General features: G+C 39.9%; 1 protein-coding gene across 1 annotated transcript; it reads left to right on the top strand.

Annotated features, from left to right (window-relative positions):
• Window positions 1–12: 12 nt before the first annotated feature.
• Window positions 13–13,575, top strand: LOC139442345 (tubulin-specific chaperone E-like). The gene is made up of 14 exons (XM_071223143.1): window positions 13–26; window positions 1,421–1,525; window positions 2,066–2,150; window positions 2,440–2,640; window positions 3,630–3,818; window positions 4,962–5,064; window positions 6,159–6,334; window positions 6,852–6,981; window positions 7,577–7,726; window positions 8,804–8,957; window positions 9,398–9,463; window positions 10,835–10,894; window positions 11,222–11,313; window positions 11,882–13,575. Exons 1-14 carry the CDS (start codon window positions 14–16, stop codon window positions 11,975–11,977), a joined length of 1,620 nt encoding a protein of 539 aa, XP_071079244.1. The 5' UTR covers window position 13; the 3' UTR covers window positions 11,978–13,575.
• Window positions 13,576–20,524: the final 6,949 nt, after the last annotated feature.

Genomic DNA, 20,524 nt, shown 5'->3' with positions numbered 1-20,524 from the left:
AGTCACATTAAACATGGCGGATGCAGGTGCGTTTTATGGAATGACAGTTAATTCTATGGACATTTCCTCGTAATGAAAAACTACTTGTATTTCTATATCAATGGGAAAGAAACAGTACGTCGTTTTGGAAAGTAATGATGCAATATTTCAAACTGACAAATTGTTTTCATCCATATATATGATCGCCTGACAGACGATAGGACACTATGCGTCATTGATAAAGATAGCTTGAACGCACGTTAAATCCAGGGTCCCACTGAAGCAACGTTCCAGCATATTTCAGGGTTTCCATTGACGCACCATTACTGCGTATTTGACGCAGTGTAAGCATGTAAGTGCGTCGCTAAAATACCAACTGCTTAATTGTTCACCTAACACGTTTGTGTAGATACGTTAATTTTATTACTACATACATGCATCAGCATGACCGAACTTTTAAGATAAATAGTATTTGCTATTTTTGTATATATAAAGTACAGTAAACATGATTAAAAAGTTGCTTCAGATGAATAAAGTTAACAATCCTGGTCAATGTAAGTGTGATTTATTTCATAAAATATTACTAGACATGATGACACTCAGTTTCAGTTGTATTTTCCGTTATGCTAGACATTTTGTCATATGCAGAAATTAAGATTATTGTTTGTAAGTTTTTTGTAAAATAAGCTGGAAATATTGCAACCATCTCCTGTGATATATTGATGATTACGTTGACTGCATACCCACTTTATATAATATCAAAATAATCATAAGGGTAGCACTTTGCAATTTTACTGGTCATTAATTTGCACGTAGAAGGAACAGTTTGACAAGTTTGATCAGTTTTAGATCTGCCAATCAGCAACTGCAAGATGAAAGCTTCCTGTGGTCTTGCTATTTTAATCTTGAAAACAGCATACCGGTATGTGCATACAATCGTAAAAAAACCCAGACAAATATGACTGTTCACGGGTCAAAGTATGCCATATGTGGTAATAGATGTATACATTTCCTGACAACTAAAGTATGTTTCAAGGTGTCACAAGCTTTCAACCTGATGAGGCCAGGTCCTCTCTTCTAACATCAAGTGGCATGTTTATGGGGTGTGATCTTCTCAGATCTAACATTGCCTTTTATGTGTCCACATTCAAACAGTGAACATGCATAAAATGTTATCATGTTTTCAAGCATAAGACAATATGTGTTTATGTGCTCATGTCCATCTCCAGTCACATGGATTGAGATTTGAGTGCAAACAACATTGCTGTGTTTTGTTATCTTATACCAAAAACAATCTTATTTGATTTCAGTGGCCAGTTTGCCAAAATATTAACAAAGTTTGAATATGCGTTTCAAAGTGTGTCAGCATAGAAATAGGACCAAACCTGAAGGAACCCTCCTTGATTTTGAACACTTGATATGGTAAATGTGTTTTAACCAGATTTACTGAGACGTGATGGAACAAGAATCTGTGTCGGAAACCGCATTCTGGGTGATGGCAGCTTTGGTACAGTAAAATATATCGGCCAAGTAGCACCAACTAAAGGTAAGATATGTCGGCATAAGAATGAGTGTCTTCATCATGTTCCTCATTCCAAAATGACTTTTTCTTTATTCCAATTGATTGGTGAATGTATGTGTGATTGAATGGTTTATCTTTTAATAAAGCATCGAATTATCATGATTATTGGAATAATTGAAATTTTCAACTATCAAGATATTGATGGCATATTATCATGGTTATACTGTCATGACTATGATTAGTGTTTATACAAAATAGACCATGGTAACCATGCCTTTATTTCATTTTAGCAATATTCAAGTATCACTGAAGGGAACCCCAGAAATAGGTTCCACAAATTGTGCCCATGTGAGGAATTGAACCCATGCACACACATGTATGTCCCTGTAGAAGTAAAACAATCTTGAACGTTTAACCTCATTTCACCTTTCCTTGATATGAGAACAACAATGCTTGATATGTCTTAGTGTCAATTATGTCCCCCCAATGACATGGGCCTTCTGTTCTATGACTAAATACATTGAACATATTGAACAATGATGAAGACTGTGTGGCTGTTTGCAGGTATCTGGTTGGGTGTGGACTGGGACGAGCCAGACAGAGGGAAACACAATGGAACACATGAAGGGAAAAGATATTTTGAAACTAGGTGATACAAAGCATTTCAAATACAATGTTGTCTAATTCGCTGAACTCTACTCTTACTAAACATATTTTTATGCAATGACTACAAAGTCTCTAAGTCATATAGTTGGATTCAAAACCATGGACTTACTGATCCAAAGTAGTGATATCTTGTCAACGTGACCAAAGAGGTTAAGCGGGCGGGTTCAAAATAAGGGATGACTCTAAGCTTCGGCGAAATTTTTTAACTTATGCTGTATTTCTGATATATGTTTGTACGTATGGAGGAATAATATTCAACCCTTTTGTAATAGAAATCCAAAATCAGGATCTTTTCTGAGACCGAAGAAAGCCGAATTTGGTGTGTCGTGTTTTGAAGCCCTTAGAGATCGCTATGGCTTGATCGAGGGAGAAGATGCTGGTGTTGTCACAGACGAGTTGTTTATCCTCGGAACCAACAAGAAGGCAACGGTTGTGGAGATGGTCGGTGCCAAGCAAGTGAACCAGAGGCAAAGGTTGGGTGTTTGTGTCTGTTTGTGTATTATTTCAGAAATATTAACTAATAACTTTATTGTCACATGTAACCATGTAACAATTATCTGTTTCATAGAAATTTATTCTTTGTATCATCAGATGTTGCTTCATCATCATGTTCATGGAAATATCTGCATTTTTTATCAGTATTATTGAATAACATTCCTTTAGACGTAGCGGTTGAATGAATGACATGTAATGAATTTGAGTTCAAGTAAAAATTTTCACAAGCCACAAGCTGTTTGTTAGTACTGATCATGCTTAATACCAAAGTGTCTTTAAAGGGCCAGGACGTTGACGAATGTGGGTGTTTTTAATCATGTGTTAAATAATTTCCGAGTGTGATGTATGATTCCGTTCTCAAACCCAAACAATAAAGCTGCGCATAGTGAAGCTGACAACCAAACTGCTGCGCAAGTTAAACTGGCTTCAGGCATGTTTTTATTAGTCAGATTGAAGAGAAATGTTGTGTGATTTTCTTACGAATGGGACACAAAATACTAATTACCAGCTTGATTTGATTGGAAGCCAGCGTTTATCACAAAAAACTAATTGCCAGCTTGATTTGATTAGAAGCCAGCGTTTATCAAAGTCTAGATTACAATATATATATAAACATCTTCATGTCAGAGTGCCCTGTGGCAGAAAATACGTTTCTATCAGTGACTTGTTAATTAGGAGATGAACCTACTTTATGTTCAGTGTAGAGCTATGCTACTGTAGATTTAACCTTGTTAAATTGAATTTGAAACAGAACACAAATTTGTGAACTCCGCCATCGTGGTAGTCATGCAAAAAGTGCAGATGCATATCCTTTTGTGGTAAAATGGCCATCATGCCAGCTGTTTCATTTAAAGGGAGTTTATTGTGATTTGATAACCTCAGATTGACCAATCAGAATCGAGTATTTCCCAAATTCATGGTAGAATGATACCTACCACCTGTTTAACACACAGTGCTTGTGTTGCAGCAAGCTGGAGACCCTGAAGGACATAGGCCTGAGAGAGTGCCTTGTGTATGGAAATGGCCCTGGCTGTCAGCTGAAGGAGTACACTCCCAACATCACAGAACTGAATCTGTCAAAGAACCTCATCTCTTCATGGGAGGATGTGGCCCGGATAGTAGAACAGCTGCCTCTGCTCCATAGCCTCAATGTCAGGTTGTGTACATCGGTTGCCTCACAAAATTTGTATATTGTCACAAATGTAGATATTTGTTTATGGTAGATTGATTGACACAATACTCTCTAATCCTGCAATAGATGGATGACGACCGTATATATTTTTATATAAATAATTTCATAATGGAATTCTGCCAACTAGGTCTGTATAAGTTGTCATGATCATTATTTCATTGCCAAGATGTTACATAGTGAAATACTATGAAAAACAGTGTGAATTAAAAATGAAAGCTGCACAGTGACATTTTGTTAGTCCATACCCCATTTCAGACTCTGTGGTCTAGTGGTAGAGAGTCCACCCAGAGAGTGGAAGGTCCGGGTTCAATACCGGGATGCGTTGTACCAAAAGACATTAAGAGATGGTACTCGTTGTTACCTTGTCTGGCATTAAGGGGCTAAAACAAGGACTGGTAGGCTCGGAGTCGGTACACTGTGTCTGAGTGGGGTATTCAAGTTTAACTGTGGCATGATATCTCGGTGGGATCAGTCGTCATCAGTCTGGACTAGTACAAGCAGCCACACACAAACATGTGCATGGACATCAGTATTTAAGTGCAATTATCTTGAACCCCATTACACCTCGCCTCCTCACCGTACCCGATTTATATGGAAACCTCACCTTTCAAACTATCTGTACTGGGTACAATCAAATGTATAAAAGAGAACATATGCCATGTTTATGTTCATTATTCACGCACTTTGTTTAAGTTTGGTTAGTTTTGGTTGCATGAGCCTTGACAAATGTTTACACACCTGTCATTATAACATTTGCATAACATGTCAACAAACATGGAAGTTGCATTCTTATAGTATACATGCAAATCATATCTGTCTATGTCATTATATACTACTCAAAAGAAGTAAAAGAACATCTGATTCATTCATATTTTTATAGTTTATCTGTCATGTCTGTATCTAAATCCAGTATATATATAACTGAACTAGGAATGTATTGTGAATATTTCTTGTCCGTGGCTTTATACTGACAAGTTATATGTTGGTATTCAATGTGTAAATAAATGAGAACTGATAATAAATCAAATGTGTCATCTTTTGTTTCAATGTTTGTTAGAGCTGAGAATTGTTTTTTAATAATTCAATTTCCTTTCTATTCCTATATAGTGATAACTGTTTAGCCATACCAGACAACCTCGATGCCTTGCGACCAAGTTTTGCCAAAGTTCAGTTCCTTTTTCTCAACCGGATGCAGTACAGCTGGGGACAGGTAGGGCTCTCCTTGACTTCCAACATAGCGGCTTGATTTAACATGCACCAGTATGACAAGCAGGGAGTCATTAATGGGTCGAATCATTTTCGTTAAATAGTTTTACAATGTTCAAGGGGGCATGGGTGGCCCAGTCATCTAATTTGCTGTGCAGAGTTACGTCCCTTGGGCAACCCAGAAACCTTGGATCAAGGGTTCAAATTATGTTTCTAGGTTTGTCAGCACCATATCCATGCAGCTCACCAATTTCACCAAAGAAAACTTAAACATCCTGCATCACTTGGGTTTTCCTCCCACATTAAGCTTACACACCGAGATTAACTGGTATACTGTCCAAAGCGACTCACTCACTCGCCCACTCACTCACTCACTCACTCACTCTTATAGTTGCTACAAACACGTGTAGTGACAACATTACGAAATTAATGAGTCAGCATAGTGTATGAATGTTGTCTAAAACCAGCAACAGCAACCGGAGAACACCTAGGTCTAGGCCAGGTAAGCCAGTGGTCAATAGTATGAGCAACAATAACATACCAGTTCTATCACACATGACCACCATTTTTAGTCAATTGCTTTTATTTTAGCCCATTGAGGCCACATTAGTCATGTATGAAAGACATGGGCTCCTAGGGACCTACTATGGGCTTTGCCAAACAAGAGTTTGAATTTGTATGACACAGCACCATATGACCATATACAAGAGCCACATTATACAAGCCCCACAATACCTTGCTTAACAAGACAATAAATTTGAACTGTTGTACATATGACACTGAGTTGATGACATGTTGTTTGTTTCCAAGGGTGGCCCAGTCGTCTAAGGCGCTGCGATTCGCTGTGCAGAGTTGCGTCCCTTGGGCACGCCAGAAACCTATGATTGCGGGTTTGAATCCCGGTTCGCCCCAATTATGTTTCTAGGTTTGTCAGCACCATACCCTTGCTCGTGGGTTTCACAGAAGTGGTAAACGTCTGAGACCTGCATCACTTCGGGCTTTCCTCCCACATTAAGCTGACACGCTGCGATATAACTGGAATACTGTTAAAAGCGGCGTTAAACCCAACTCACTCACTCACTCGCTGTTTGTTTCCAGATCTTGAGGTGCAGCACTATGTTCCCGTGTCTGGAACAGCTGCATGTCTGTTTCAACAAGCTCACGTCTCTCTCCATCCCCTCACAGTCTGAGCTTCCTCATCTCACTCTGCTCAACCTAGACTGTAACGACCTGCAAAGCTGGGAGGAAATCCTCAAAGTCGGGACACTTCCTAAGTCAGTGAAACTCTACTTATCAGAAATGAGATGTCAGTGAAAAGATCTAAGAACCCACATTTTTATTGTTGTTTTATGCCTCAATCAAAAGTATTCTAGCTACATCACTGCTGCATGTATTGAATTAAGTACGGGCCAGACAAACCAGTGGTTGATACCATGAGCAGTAACCCACACTGTAGTGTACAATGACACACAAGCACCAAGTAACTGAACACAAATTAACGCTTGAATTGTTTTGTTTTTTCTACTGAAAAAACAAACACTTCTGACTTACACAAACAGTATTTCTTCTTTCTTTGCAAACACAAATGAAAGTTACAGGGCAATTTGAGACCAAACTTGCCAGAGTGCTGTTGTACAAAGCGATCTTAGCGTTAAGTTGATACTAAGTGCCATACCTTAACATAGACTTAAATCGAGATACACATGTCATATTTTCACATTACAGCTGATTGTTTCAGGATTATGTCATGTTGTTGTTTGATTTTCATGGTATTATTCATGTGTTTTTCAGCCTGCAGACTTTGATGGCCAGTGAGAACAACATTGGCAGCATCCATTTTCCCGATGATCAATTATCAGAAAAGACAAAATATTTTACAAAAGTTTGTGTCTTGTCAATCATGAGGAACAAGATTGGTGATGTACGTGAATATGTGACCATACCCAGAAAATGCCCATGTCAAGACAGTAATACCTACAGTGTGTGGATTCTGGGGCAGAATGGGTCCCCCAGTGCTTCATTTAAGGGAACAATAATAGACAGGTCCTTTTTCTGATAGCCAAAACAATTATAGAATAAATGAGTTCAAACTAAAACAATGTTAGTCAGGCTTTAGCTTCATGTTTCAGTGATTCGGCAGCATTATTATGAAAACTTCAAGGCAAGGGGTTTAATGGGGGCATAAGCCAAGTCCAAAGACCAAAATCCAAAACTGTAGAAATTAGGGCCTGTACTTAAATTAATTTTCGTCGTCAAAAGGTTTGGACATGACGTGGCCAAAAGGCAATTGCATGACATACATGGTGACCTGTTGGTGTCAACAGTGCAATCTGTTCACACTGGCCCTATTTGGGAACAATTTCATTTCCAGTGTGACCAGATAGTTAGTTTTTTTGGGCCAAGCTGTCATCAGCAAAATACAGTTTTATTTCTCTGAAAAATCGGACTATATGATCATCCAATGACTATTCTGGAACCATCATCACCTCAGTTGTGTGTCTTGTTCATATTTGCAGTGGTCATCTATAAACGAGCTAGGTAAGCTAGCCACGCTGTTGGATCTGAAACTACAGGGCAACCCGATCTGGCAAGTGATGGATGATAATTCTGTCAGACAGCTCATCATTGCCAAGATAAAAACATTGCTGTCATGTAATAATTCCAAGGTAAGGTCCTACTATCTTTAATAAACTTCATCAAGTGAAGCCTTGTTAACAAAAACCACTATAACTTGATTTGTCATATAATGGATAGTTTTTTTCTAAGAGATAGATCATGATATATCAATCTGTTAAACTTGGTATCAATATCCAATAAATATGCAAATGAGATCACCAAGCAGGAAGTACTTTTAATAAGCTCCATACACTCAATAAAGTATAGCCTAAAGTTGAAAGGTACGATAGTCTTCCTGATGTGCCAGAGTATGTGTGATTCTGTTGACAAATGTGTCTGGAACTCACTTTGCACTATATCATAAATGAGGTTTCTAAAGTTACTTTTGTCCTTGATTATTTTAGGAATGACAGTAACCAATGTTGACATGTTGAAGAGGTTAATACACTCATGTGTTCCCATACCCAAAATATCATACATTAGGAAAACAAATAGGTACTATGCTCTCCAAAGGCATGCATAATTATTATGTGTAATTTGTGATATTTACTACCGGTATACAGAAACACACATGCCACATAATCTTTTTGTATCATTTGGGAATATGACTTTACTTTTCATGCTAAATATTTTCTACAACTATAATCTAATGAGGGCACTCAGCTTGTCAAGCTACATAATAGTCTGTGTATACTTCAGTGGTCTTGGGCCGCGTCGGGCATTCTAATCCACACAGCTTCACTGTACTGCAGTCATTGTATGTCTTTACTGCATCTAGATAGCATTGTTTGAGAATATTTTATAACCACTGTACATGCTTTGTCTTCTTCTACATCAATATTAGGAGTGTACACGCAGGACAAAAGAATGAAAAATGAAAAAAGAAACTGCAATTCATACTGACTCAAAAGAAAATATTGATTAAGAGTTATGTCCCTTTGAAATGAGGTCTGCTCCAGCAACCTGCCCTAACTTTTTAAATGTGTTTCACTTAATAACATTCTTTTTGCCTAATCAAAAGAAATCCAATTTTTTAAGTCCAAAGGTCATATGAAATTCAACCAAAATTGTTGAAATGAGACAGCTAATATTTGCCAGAGTAATGTTCATTTGAAAATGTCTGACAGTTGGCTGCAGAAGAGAGGAAGGGGGCAGAGATTGACTATCTGAAGAAGTTTGGCCTGGACTGGAAGAAGTCTGGGGGTAATCAGGATCCAGGGAAGAACAAGCCGAGCCAGGAGTTTGGCACACAACACCCTCGATACCAGGACTTCATAGACAGTAATCAGACTTTTCCCTTACTGAAAAGAAATGCTTGAAAAACTTGAAACATCTAACCTTTGGTATTTGTTAGTGTATAAAAAGTGGTAGATTGCCTTTAGTGGACACAATTCTGATAAGAGATAAAAGAAAATCAGATTTTCACATGTTTCTGGAGGTAGTGAGGTAGCCTAGTGGTTATAGTGTTTGCTAGTCACTCAGATTTCCCAATGGGTACAATGTGCGAACCAATTTTTGTGTCACCCTCTGTGATAGTGCTGGAATATCACTAAAAGTGGTGTACTATACAAATCTCTGGTTGAAAAAAAGGTATTCATTTGCTGTGAGAAGTTTGAAAGATTTCAGGGTTAAAATCTTATATAGCAATGATTTTCAACTGTTCAGACTGTGGCACACAGTTCCATTTGTTTTCTGTCACAGTATACTTGTGGATGTTTCAGAATGGGGTGCTCCCGAGGATTCAGAATTAGAAGTAAAGTCTAATGCTCTGAAGGACAACCTGCTGAGTATCCTTTATAGCTGGTGAAATCTTGTCAGAATCTTCCTCCATCATACATCAGATAACGAGAAACTCTTTTCAAACCAGGGCAGTGGGGTAGCCTAGTGGTTAAAGCGTTTGCTCGTCACGCCGAAGACCCGGGTTTGATTCCTGACATGGGTACAATTTTTGAAGCCCATTTCTGGTTTCCCCCCACCGTGATATTGCTAAAAGCGGCGTAAAACCATATTCACTCACTCACTTGTTAAACCAAAGCACTGTATTAGGCAACTTTTCAGGTTATTGTTGTTTTGTTTGTTGTTTAACGCTGCTCCAGCAATATTCCAGCGATATGACGGTGCCCTGTAAATAATCGAGTCTGGACCAGACAATCTTGGGATTGACATCATGAGCATCGATTCAAGCAATTGGGATATGATGACAATCATTATCCAAGTCAGTGAGCCAGACAATCCAGTCCCGTTAGTTGCCTCTTACAACAAGCATAATTGCCATTTACATTATTGACTAAACATTGTGAAAAACTGATTGAGCAACCTGCAGTATTTAGAAATAGTATGGATGGTGAGAAGTGTACTCTGAATGAGAGGTAGTGTTTTAGTGAGCTCTATGGTATTACATTACATTTTACATGAAACATATACTCTTAGTTCTTGAGTCCAAATGAATGAGTGCAGGTTGTTTTATGTCACAGTTGTCATTATTCTAGCCTGTAAATACTGAAGCCTCATGCACACCAGTGGTTTATAGAGTGTGCAACAAAACACGATCAGCCAGGTCACACATTGTGATAATCCAGTCAGCTCTTATGACAAGCAGGGGGTACCTAGAACCATTTCTGTCGTGGAACTCCCAGAGTCAGTGAGTTGGTTTTAATGCTGCTTTGTACAGTATTCCACTTATATCACGGCATGTCAGCTTTCTGTGCGAGGAACACCTGCAGGTCTACCTATTTACCTATTTGGTGAAACCCATGAGCACAGGTAATTTAATGTTGAAACCTGCAGCAGGATATTGTTGATTTGACCGTAGCACTCTTGCTGGGACATTCTGCCTTGTGAGGTGTTTGAAATATGAGGGAGTTCCATGCACTGCTTGATATGCCATTGAAAAGCTTTAATAAATTCTCAGACTAATTCAATGATAGGCATGAGGCTGGCTGTGAGATCAGACTGAGGTGAAGACTGGCTGGGGTTATATCAATTCATACTTTGTGTCATTTGTTGATAAGGCCACAGTTGGCCATGTTTTCTTCACACGAAGGTTTTTATCCCTTTCATTTTATACAAATTTGGTGTGGTTTCAATTGTCAAGGCTTCAGTTTCTATGGAAACTGCTCATTAAGCGAGGACAGTGATGTGTTCCTTAACCCGACTAGATGTTCTACTGGCATGTCCCCAGAAGCCAGAGAAAGGTCAGATTAAGAAGAGACTACCAAGTGAGTGATTCTTTCGACATAGTATCCTAATTAAGAAACAAAAGTTGAAAACACTTTTTTTTTTAGTTTACAGACAAATACTGAATAGTGAGTCAAATGGATGTAAACTAAGGTTGTAATAATCAGTTATACTATGTGAGGTTAGATTGATAAATGTTTACATTTGGACAAAAACTATTTGCAAAATATTTTCTGAATGTAAATAGAAGTGCCCTCTCACCATTGGCATTATAAGCTTATGTATATGTGACTCAGTTGTTCTGTTAATGAAGCAGTATGCCTCCTTATGATGCCGAGTGTTGAGCTTTTATGTTGTGTTTTGTCCAGAGACCATGACAGTACAGAAGGTCAAGACGCTGGTCCAGCGGCTGTTTCAGGTGGAGACGGGAGACATCATCCTCACTTACAAGAGTCAGGAGGTGGGTGCTGCATATAGTCAAAGGGGCAAGGGACACTAAGGAGCCGTGATTCGCTGTGCAGAGTTGCGTCCCTTGGGCACACCAGAAACCTATCATTGTGGGTTCGAATCCCAGTTCGCCCCAATTATGTTTCTAGATTTGTCAGCACCATACCCGTGCTCGTGGGTTTTACCAAAGTGGTAAACGTCTGAGACCTGCATCACTTTGGTCTTTCCTCCCACATTAAGCTGACACGCCGTGATATGACTGGAATACTGTTAAAAGCGGTGTTAAACCCAACTCACTCACTCACTCATAGGGGCAAGGGTGGACCAGTCACTTTGCAGAGTTGTGCCCCTTTGCCATGGCAGTGGATCTTATTCACACTGATTGTGATCCTTGACTTGGCAGTACCATTCATGTGTTCATGGGTTTCACTGAAGATGTAAACGTGTCTGACCTGCATGACTTTAGGCCTTCGTCCCACATTAAACTCACATACCGTTATATTACCGACATACTATTCTAAGCAGCGTCAAACCAAACACATACACACTGGTCTAAGTGTCATTTTATTAATCTGTTTTAGGTTGAGGATGCTGAGTTTCCAATTGACAACGATCTTCGAGTACTGTCTTTTTACTCCTTGGAAAATGGCGACACTATATTGGTGAAGTGGAAGTAGGCCTTCAAGAAGAACTTCCTATGCTGTGTAAACCAGGGACTAAGGCACTTGAAATAATAGCATTGTAAATATCCTATAGTCAAATTTTAAAAATTGGAAAAAATGTGTATGATTGTAAATTATAACATTAAAAGATTTTTCCAAGTTCAGCTAGAAGACAGGAATGTCAGTCTTCTGCCCATCATCAGAATTCTGTGATCTTGAAAACCACCTTTTGGGCAATTTCTGTGAATTGTTCCTTGGACACACAAGGAACAATTCACAGAAATTCACCCCTTTAAAACATCGGAATTTCCAATGAAATGTTCAAGGCTAATGCTATCTGGATCCCGGAGTACATTATTTAATCTTATATTCCTTATGTCAGAATTAGTGTCCAGAATTACTGCCTGCCCATTATCCCATGGCTGGTAACATTTGTGTTGGGATAGGTGAAATGCATCCCTTTCTGCATGATTGTCTCATAATATATTTTATTTTTTCACCAACACTAACAAGTTTGAATCAGACATTGCCATGTGATTCACTGACCCTACAGCTTGGGTTAAATTAGAAATATTAGATATATTGAGCATGTTGATGTATTTTAAGCTTGGTCAAAATTAGAAATACTAGATATATTGATCATGTTGATGTATTTTAAGGTCACAACACTGTACAAGGCAAGAGTTGCTCTTTCTTGCTGTTTGTCAATGCAGTGTGGCTTAGCACTGATGACAGGCAGCATAGTCTGTTAATGTATGTAGATATAATATTTACATGTATACAATCTACCGATACTGTATAAAAGACAAGTCCTTCCATTATGAAGGCAGTGTCGGGCAGCAGTAGATTATGTGTGCTGGAATGGTATATAGCACTTGTGATATTTTGATATTTGTCAGTAGTATTGTAAGTCAGTTACCGGGTACATGTTGTCAAATTAAAATATTTTGAATACTTGTAACAAAGCTTTGGATTGCAAGCACAGTTAGACATTGGTACCTCAAACTCCAAGAACTTGATATAACCAATAAGACTATGTTCCTCTACTAGAATCCTGACCAGCGCTCTGCTTGACAATAACATTGCAGACAGTACCCCAGTCTTGAGTAGATCAGACTGTTCAGGTAAGCAAGTAGGTATTGCCTGAGTTTTTCCCTCCACCACCATTTCACAAATGAGGTACAACTGGTTATCTCATGCTATGGATGTCTCAGTACATTGATTTTATACTCTTAAGACATGGATCCACTGTGGATTGTTTCATGCCTATTCACAGAAAGCTCAGAAAAAAGTAGATATTATACTGTTCAAAAAACCCAATATGTCCTCTTTGAAACTAGGAGTTAGAACCAATTGAGAACTCTTGTCAATCAGGCTTGTAAACATTATTCCTAATGCAACATAACTGTCATATATTAAATGCTTAAGGGGTCCTTTCATAGTATTTTGTATTTGACATAAAACTAATTACGAGGGATATTTATTACATGATTATTGATTATAATGTCTGTGATTAATTAGAGACAAAGTCCCTGGTTGTTCTGTGCTAATTGTTCTGTCATTGCCTTCTGCGATTTGTTTTGTATAATGATTCACGGTGTGCAAATAAAAAATATGATGATAAAATGTCTGCATTGCATTATTTTTTGCGTCTCCATTTTCTCTGCTTCTGGAGCGGTTGGGTAGCCTAGTGGTTAAAGCATTTGCTCATCATACTGAAGACCTGGGTTTGACTTCCCACATGGACACAATAGCTTGAAGCCCAAATTTGGTATCCCCCTGTTGTATATTATTGGAATATTTCTAAAAGAGGATTAAACCCAACTCACTCGTTTCGTCTCTGCTTCTGCAGTCTATTGTTCAGAGCTTGTCTCCCGTCACCCTTACACCAGGGTTTATATTACTGTCATAGAATCAAGGTCTGTAGGAGGGGCATACCCATGGGCCAAAGGTCATTTCATCTCTTTCAGCTCATCTTTATGCTTTGTGATACAAATGATACAAATGGGAAGCTGCAGGAAGCAGATAAACACGGTGTTGACTTTCTGGGGTAAGTTAGTGAAGGGGCTGTAAAATCGTGAACAGCATCATCAGGTAAGGTTATCTCCAGCTTTAACTGTTAACTGTCGGTGGTTTCCGATTCCCACAGAGGTTTGACTGTGAGGCTTGTTAAGCAGCACAGAACTCTATAAACATATCAACCTCACACGATGATGCTTGACAACATCCTCACACGATGAGGCTTGATAACACCCTCACCCGATGAGGCTTCAAACAGCATGTAATCGATCCCACTTGCATGGATCGATGCTCATGATATTAATCACTGGATTGTCTGGTCCAGACTCGATTAATTTACAGACCTCCGTCATATAGCTGGAATATTGCTGAGTGCGGCGTTAAACAACAAACAAACAAACAAATCAAACAGTGGTGCTTGATAACACCCTCACCTGATGAGGCTTGATAACACCTTCAAACAGTGGTGCTTGATAACACGCTCACCCAATGAGGCTTGATAACACCTTCAAACAGTGGTGCTTGATAACATGCTCACCCGATGAGGCTTGATCAGACCTTCAAACTGGTGCTTGATAACACGCTCACCTGATGAGGCTTGATAACACCTTCAAACAGTGGTGCTTGATAACACGCTCACCCGATGAGGCTTGATAACACCTTCAAACAGTGGTGCTTGATAACACGCTCACCCGATGAGGCTTGATAACACCTTCAAACAGTGGTGATTGATAACACCCTCGGCCGATGAGGCTTGATAACATCTTCAAACTGTGGTGCATGATAACACGCTCACCCGATGAGGCTTGATAACACCTTCAAACAGTGGTGCTTGATAACACCCTCACCCGATGATGCTTGATCAGACCTTCAAACAGTGGTGCTTGATAATATGCTCACCCGATGAGTCTTGATAACACCTTCACACTCATGCTTTATTACACCCTCAAACTGTGATGCTTGATATTACCCTCACGAGGTTATTTTTGTAACATCCTCACACACTGATGCTTGATAACACCCTCACACAATGGTAATTGACAACAACCGTATATGGCGATACTTTATAAACTACGTTTATAACGAACACGCTTATAACGAACTGCTTTGGGCTCCGTTCATTTGCTATTTATATGCTGTATATATGCATATAACGAACTACAGTTATCACAAACTAACATTAATGGTTCCTTTGAGTTCGTTATAACCGTAGTGTACTCTACAAGGTGATATAAGGGTAACCCCTTTTTCAGGCATTTTAATTTATGGAAGTCCAAGTCTGATATAAAGTGCCCGACGAAGAAGATCACAGACGGTGATAGTATCCTCACATCAGTTCATCTGACTGTCACCGTGCATCCTCGGCGTGGATCGTGTTCGTGCAGCCATTGGTCTCAAGGGCCCCAACCATGTCATTGTCTTTTTCTGGAGTTTTACTTATATCCGTTTGGGTTGTTTTCACCGGATCTGTAGAACCCTGATAGCAACGTCTCACTAGACTAGAATGAACATCATCAGCACACGGTAACTGCCGTAACATCGATCACACTCTAATGTACCCATCAACCTTAATAGATAAACATGATAGGCGATAAATTTGCAGCCACACCGTCATTCCCATCAAATGAATCAATTTGATATCAACACACGGGGGAATCTTTACACACACAAACAGAGAGCAATAATATTTATTGAGTGTCACGCGGAAGTAAACTTCAAATACATTTCGCACACATGATGAAACAACAAAACATGACGAGGGATTACAAATATTTTGAAAAACATAAAGGAACACATAGAATGTACATATAAAAGTATACAAAATTACATACAGCAGGTTGTAAAACTTGTACAACAAGATACATTTTATATACTTTACATGGGTTATAATATTAATACGTGTATATCGAATGTCTTTCTTATATATCAAACAGACTGATTGATGCCTGCCTGTTGTCAGATAATTCAGTGCGTTAAGGAGAGCGATTCGGGTATCCTTGTGTGAGTTCAGGTTAAGTAGGATCTGATATCGCGTGAAGATTAACGTGCATGCACGTGCGTGCGTGATTGTACTAGTCCGGATGGTCCAAGCTTACCAAGATACCATGCCGCAGTTTTACACGGATACCCGATTTATACTAAGAGCGGCAGACAGGAGAGCAACAAGTACCCTCTTCAACATGACGCGGCCTGGGATCGAACCTTCCGCTCTCCAGGAAGACCCTCGATCAACTACACTACGGAGGTTGTCCAGGTATGCTTCGATCGTCGCTCGTTTTGTATTCCTAGGCTCAATGTGGCTTATTTCCCTGCCGGGATTCCGATGCAGGCCAATTCCAAATGTTTCTACGAATGGAGATCACTTGGGTACAATGTGTAACCCTGGTGACTTTAGGAAATATTGTCCAGATGGCATGCATCGTTGCTCACGGGATGAGGTGAGGTGAATGGGGTTTAACGTCGCGTCCAAGATTATTGCACTTATATAGCGACGTGCATGCACGTGTGTGTGTGGCTGCTTGTACTAGTACGGATGCCGATTTATAGCGCCAGCTCACTGACATACCATGCTGCAGTTTAACATGAATACCCCACTCAGACACAGTATACTGACTCTGAGCCGACCAGTCCTTGTTTTAGCCTCTTAATGCCGAGCGCCAGACAGGGTAACAACAAGTACCATCTTTTAACGTATTTTGGTATGACGCAGCCGGGGATCGAACCCCGGACCTTCCGCTCTCCGGTCGGACGCTCTACCACAAGACCACGGAGGCGGTCTGCTCACGGGATGAACCACTGGTGTATCTGACACAAACCCAATTATTTACAGGTCGCTTCGAGGTAACTGCAATCGTGCGAACTGTGACGTAAAACAACAATCACTCCTTTTCGTCCTGCATCTACAATGGTAAAGCGTACACTGTACAGCTATATGTACGAACCTCATATTTATTATTGCTGAAAGGAATACATGCAGTTGCCGTCAGTAAAGACTTAAAGAGTAAATGGGTAAATCGTCTATTGGCGATGGGGACGGTGCTCATAATATCAACCACTGTTTTTGCTTGTCCACACTCGAATATTGTCAGGTCGTCGTGATTTGTTCACATTAGTTGACGTTAAACATTATTCACTGTCTCACAGAGAAACAAACGTAGTATGTATCCTCATGTTCTACAGCTTATACTAAAAATAGGAGTAACGTCTAAAAGACACAAGTATGCTAGAATGATGCATTTAGGATATACGCCCGTCGACAAATTTAAAGCGAAGATTAAAGAACACACTGGTATGTTATGTGAACCGACGCTCCTGAACGCTTCACATGTGATGTCATAGAGCCCTGTCTCGAGATGCACCATTTGTATCATGCAGGGTTAGCGTGTAAGCATATCGTGATAAGAATACACTTGACTGATTGTTAGTTTTGTCAGTAATTGGTACACATTGGAAACATCGCTTCTGAGCTTACGAATTTCTACTTATGTGTCTATAGTTCGCGTTTATTTTGGCGGTCAGTATATATCTGACCTGACGTCAGGGAGAAACGCCATTCGCTCTTCTAAACATAGTTATGAAGCTCGTTTGTAGAGATCTGCTGTCAGTGTTAGACCCACGTACGGTTTCTAAGATGTACCTTATATAATCATTGTAGATGGTCATGACGCTCGTCTGTAAAGATCTGCCGTCAGTGTTAAACCGGCGTACGGTTTCCAAGACATACATGTATAGCATCGACATTGTAGATGGTCACGTAGCTCGTCTGTAAAGATCTTCAGTCAGTGTTAGACCATACCTTACAATATCATTGTAGATGGTCACGTAGCTCGTCTGTAAAGATCTTCAGTCAGTGTTAGGCCATACCTTACAATATCATTGTAGATGGTCACGTAGCTCGTCTGTAAAGATCTTCAGTCGGTGTTAGACCATACCTTACAATATCATTGTAGATGGTCACGTAGCTCGTCTGTAAAGATCTTCAGTCGGTGTTAGACCATACCTTACAATATCATTGTAGATGGTCACGTCGCTCGTCTGTAAAGATCTTCAGTCGGTGTTAGACCATACCTTACACTATCATTGTAGTTGGTCATGTAGCTCGTCTGTAAAGATCTTCAGTCGGTGTTAGACCATACCTTACACTATCATTGTAGTTGGTCACGTAGCTCGTCTGTAAAGATCTTCAGTCAGTGTTAGACCATACCTTACACTATCATTGTAGATGGTCACGTAGCTCGTCTGTAAAGATCTTCAGTCAGTGTTAGACCATACCTTACAATATCATTGTAGATGGTCACGTAGCTCGTCTGTAAAGATCTTCAGTCGGTGTTAGACCATACCTTACACTATCATTGTAGATGGTCATGTAGCTCGTCTGTAAAGGGGGCGGTCGGGTAGCCTAGTGGTTTGAGCGTTCGCTCGTCACGCCGAAGACCCGGGTTCGATTCCCGACATGGGTACAATGTGTGAAGCCCATTTCTGGTGTCCCCTGCCGTGATATTGCTGGAATATTGCTAAAAGCGGCGTAAAACCATACTCACTCACTCACTCGTCTGTAAAGATCTTCAGTTAGTGTTAGACCATACCTTACAATATCACTGTAGATGGTCATGTATCTCGTCTGTAAAGATCTTCAGTCAGTGTTAAACCGACGTAAGATCTCCAGCATATGGAGCATGTATGGCTCGAGCATCTCCTAATCCCAAGTATGATATACTCGTGCCCCTAGGTTTACCAATGATGAAGCAGTGCTCAACACGTCATTCAATATTGCATTAATGGGTTGTCATTGTTCACAGCTCCATGCAAGTCAGAGAATCCTCAGTGGTATTATGGTTACCATTAAAACAACATCGTCGTCAACAGTTGGTGAAACATCAATACTATGTAGGACAACTGTGGTGTTGTCAAGTGGATGGAAATATCTTGTTTTAATGGATCAATATCGCATGTTGTAAACGGAAAGTTCTTGCAAGATAGACTTCTAAAATACCCTTGGTTACAACTACTGTCGATCCTACCGCGTCAGGCATCACTGGAGAATCAGTTGTCACCAGCTAAGTGGTATCCGCACACAGGGGGTCTCATGTTCACGCACCCGACATGTAAAAGGTGCCTGCATAGGATCTTCATCTGTAATTTTTAGTGAGTGAATACTATTTTATCCCGCACTCAATATATTTTGCAGCGATGTCAGGACTACCCGTCGTGCAGTGAAATGGGGTTAAAGGGGTTCACGCGTCGCTTCAATATTATTGCATACAGTTAATGTGCGCGCGCGTGTGTGTGTGTGTGTGTGGGGGGGGGGGGGGGGGGGGGGGTGAGAGAGAGAGAGAGAGAGTGAGTGAGAGAGAGAGGAATGATCCCATGCTCTCAAAACATTCAAAAACATACACACACACAAGACGAACACACAAAACACACGCACGCACGCACGCCATTCTTTCTCTCTTTGTCATAGTGCTGGACCACTTAGATACCATACCACAGGTTAACACCGATACCAAAATCAGAGACATTACACTGACCACTTGCTGACCATTCCTTGTTGTATACCCTTGTCGCCAGGCAAGGTAATAATTGGTACAATCATTTAACGTTTTGGGTAGAACATGGGATGAACTCTGACACGGAATAACCACGAGGTTAAAATATATACGGGAGTACTCGCGTTGAACAAGATTGCAAAAACTTACCCGTTTCTCGTGATTATCATGTGAAGTGATTTATTTGATCAGTTGCTTGTCACCTATTCTATCAATTATTTATATTGTTAAAAATGTATGAATCATCCGCTTTTAGCCGGGGCAGGTTATCATAAAACCTAATTCCTTATTCGTTTTTTTTTTCTTCTAAACATTAACATACCTTCAATCACGGCGTATCTACAGGAGAGCGAGTTGCAGCTTTGACACGTGACAATCCCACAACCCCTATTGTTGCATTTGTGCAACAAGCTACTGAATGGTAGATACTTAGTGTTATTTTGGGTACTTTGTTACTATCCCTCGTCACTACATGCTGATCAATGTTTCCATTGCTCGACAAAGGGCGCTGACGCGATCTCTCCCGACAAACATCAAGATATGTTGAATACACATGAACGAAAAAAATCGTTGAGCGCACCCCGTAACAGAGTACACACAAATGGCTTCTCCATGGAGATGAATGGCTTACTTCTGTTTTCTTCTGAACAACATCCGCATCTTGAAGACCTATTAAGATGATGTTAAATTGATATTTTAATGTGTATATATGCATGTTATCAAAAAGGAAATATTTTCAAAGTGTAAGTCATTATTACCCTATTTGAGAGGAGCATATATTAATATCATATCTCGGTCACTGGCAACGGTTTTCGAGCGTCGTGTAGTATAAGATCGTGATGGTTTCACTATGTCAGATCCACCGCGATATAACTGGAATACTGTTAAAAGCGGCGTTAAACACAACTCACTCACTCACTATGTCAGATCCGAACTCAGCAGTTTCCAAAGAGTCTCTCTAAGTAACGCCCAAACATTCATTGAACCATAGAAACTA

The sequence above is a fragment of the Haliotis cracherodii genome, unplaced genomic scaffold, assembly GCF_022045235.1.
Source record: "Haliotis cracherodii isolate W230 unplaced genomic scaffold, xgHalCrac1.p SCAF_5, whole genome shotgun sequence".
Classification (NCBI taxonomy): domain Eukaryota; kingdom Metazoa; phylum Mollusca; class Gastropoda; order Lepetellida; family Haliotidae; genus Haliotis; species Haliotis cracherodii.
This window is presented reverse-complemented; position numbering and strand designations above follow the sequence as displayed.

Coding starts and splice junctions, on each gene's coding strand:
- LOC139442345 (XM_071223143.1), top strand. Junction 2,151..2,439: donor AAAAGATATTTTGAAACTAG/GTGATACAAAGC, acceptor CTTTTGTAATAG/AAATCCAAAATCAGGATCTT. Junction 7,727..8,803: donor TGTCATGTAATAATTCCAAG/GTAAGGTCCTAC, acceptor AATGTCTGACAG/TTGGCTGCAGAAGAGAGGAA.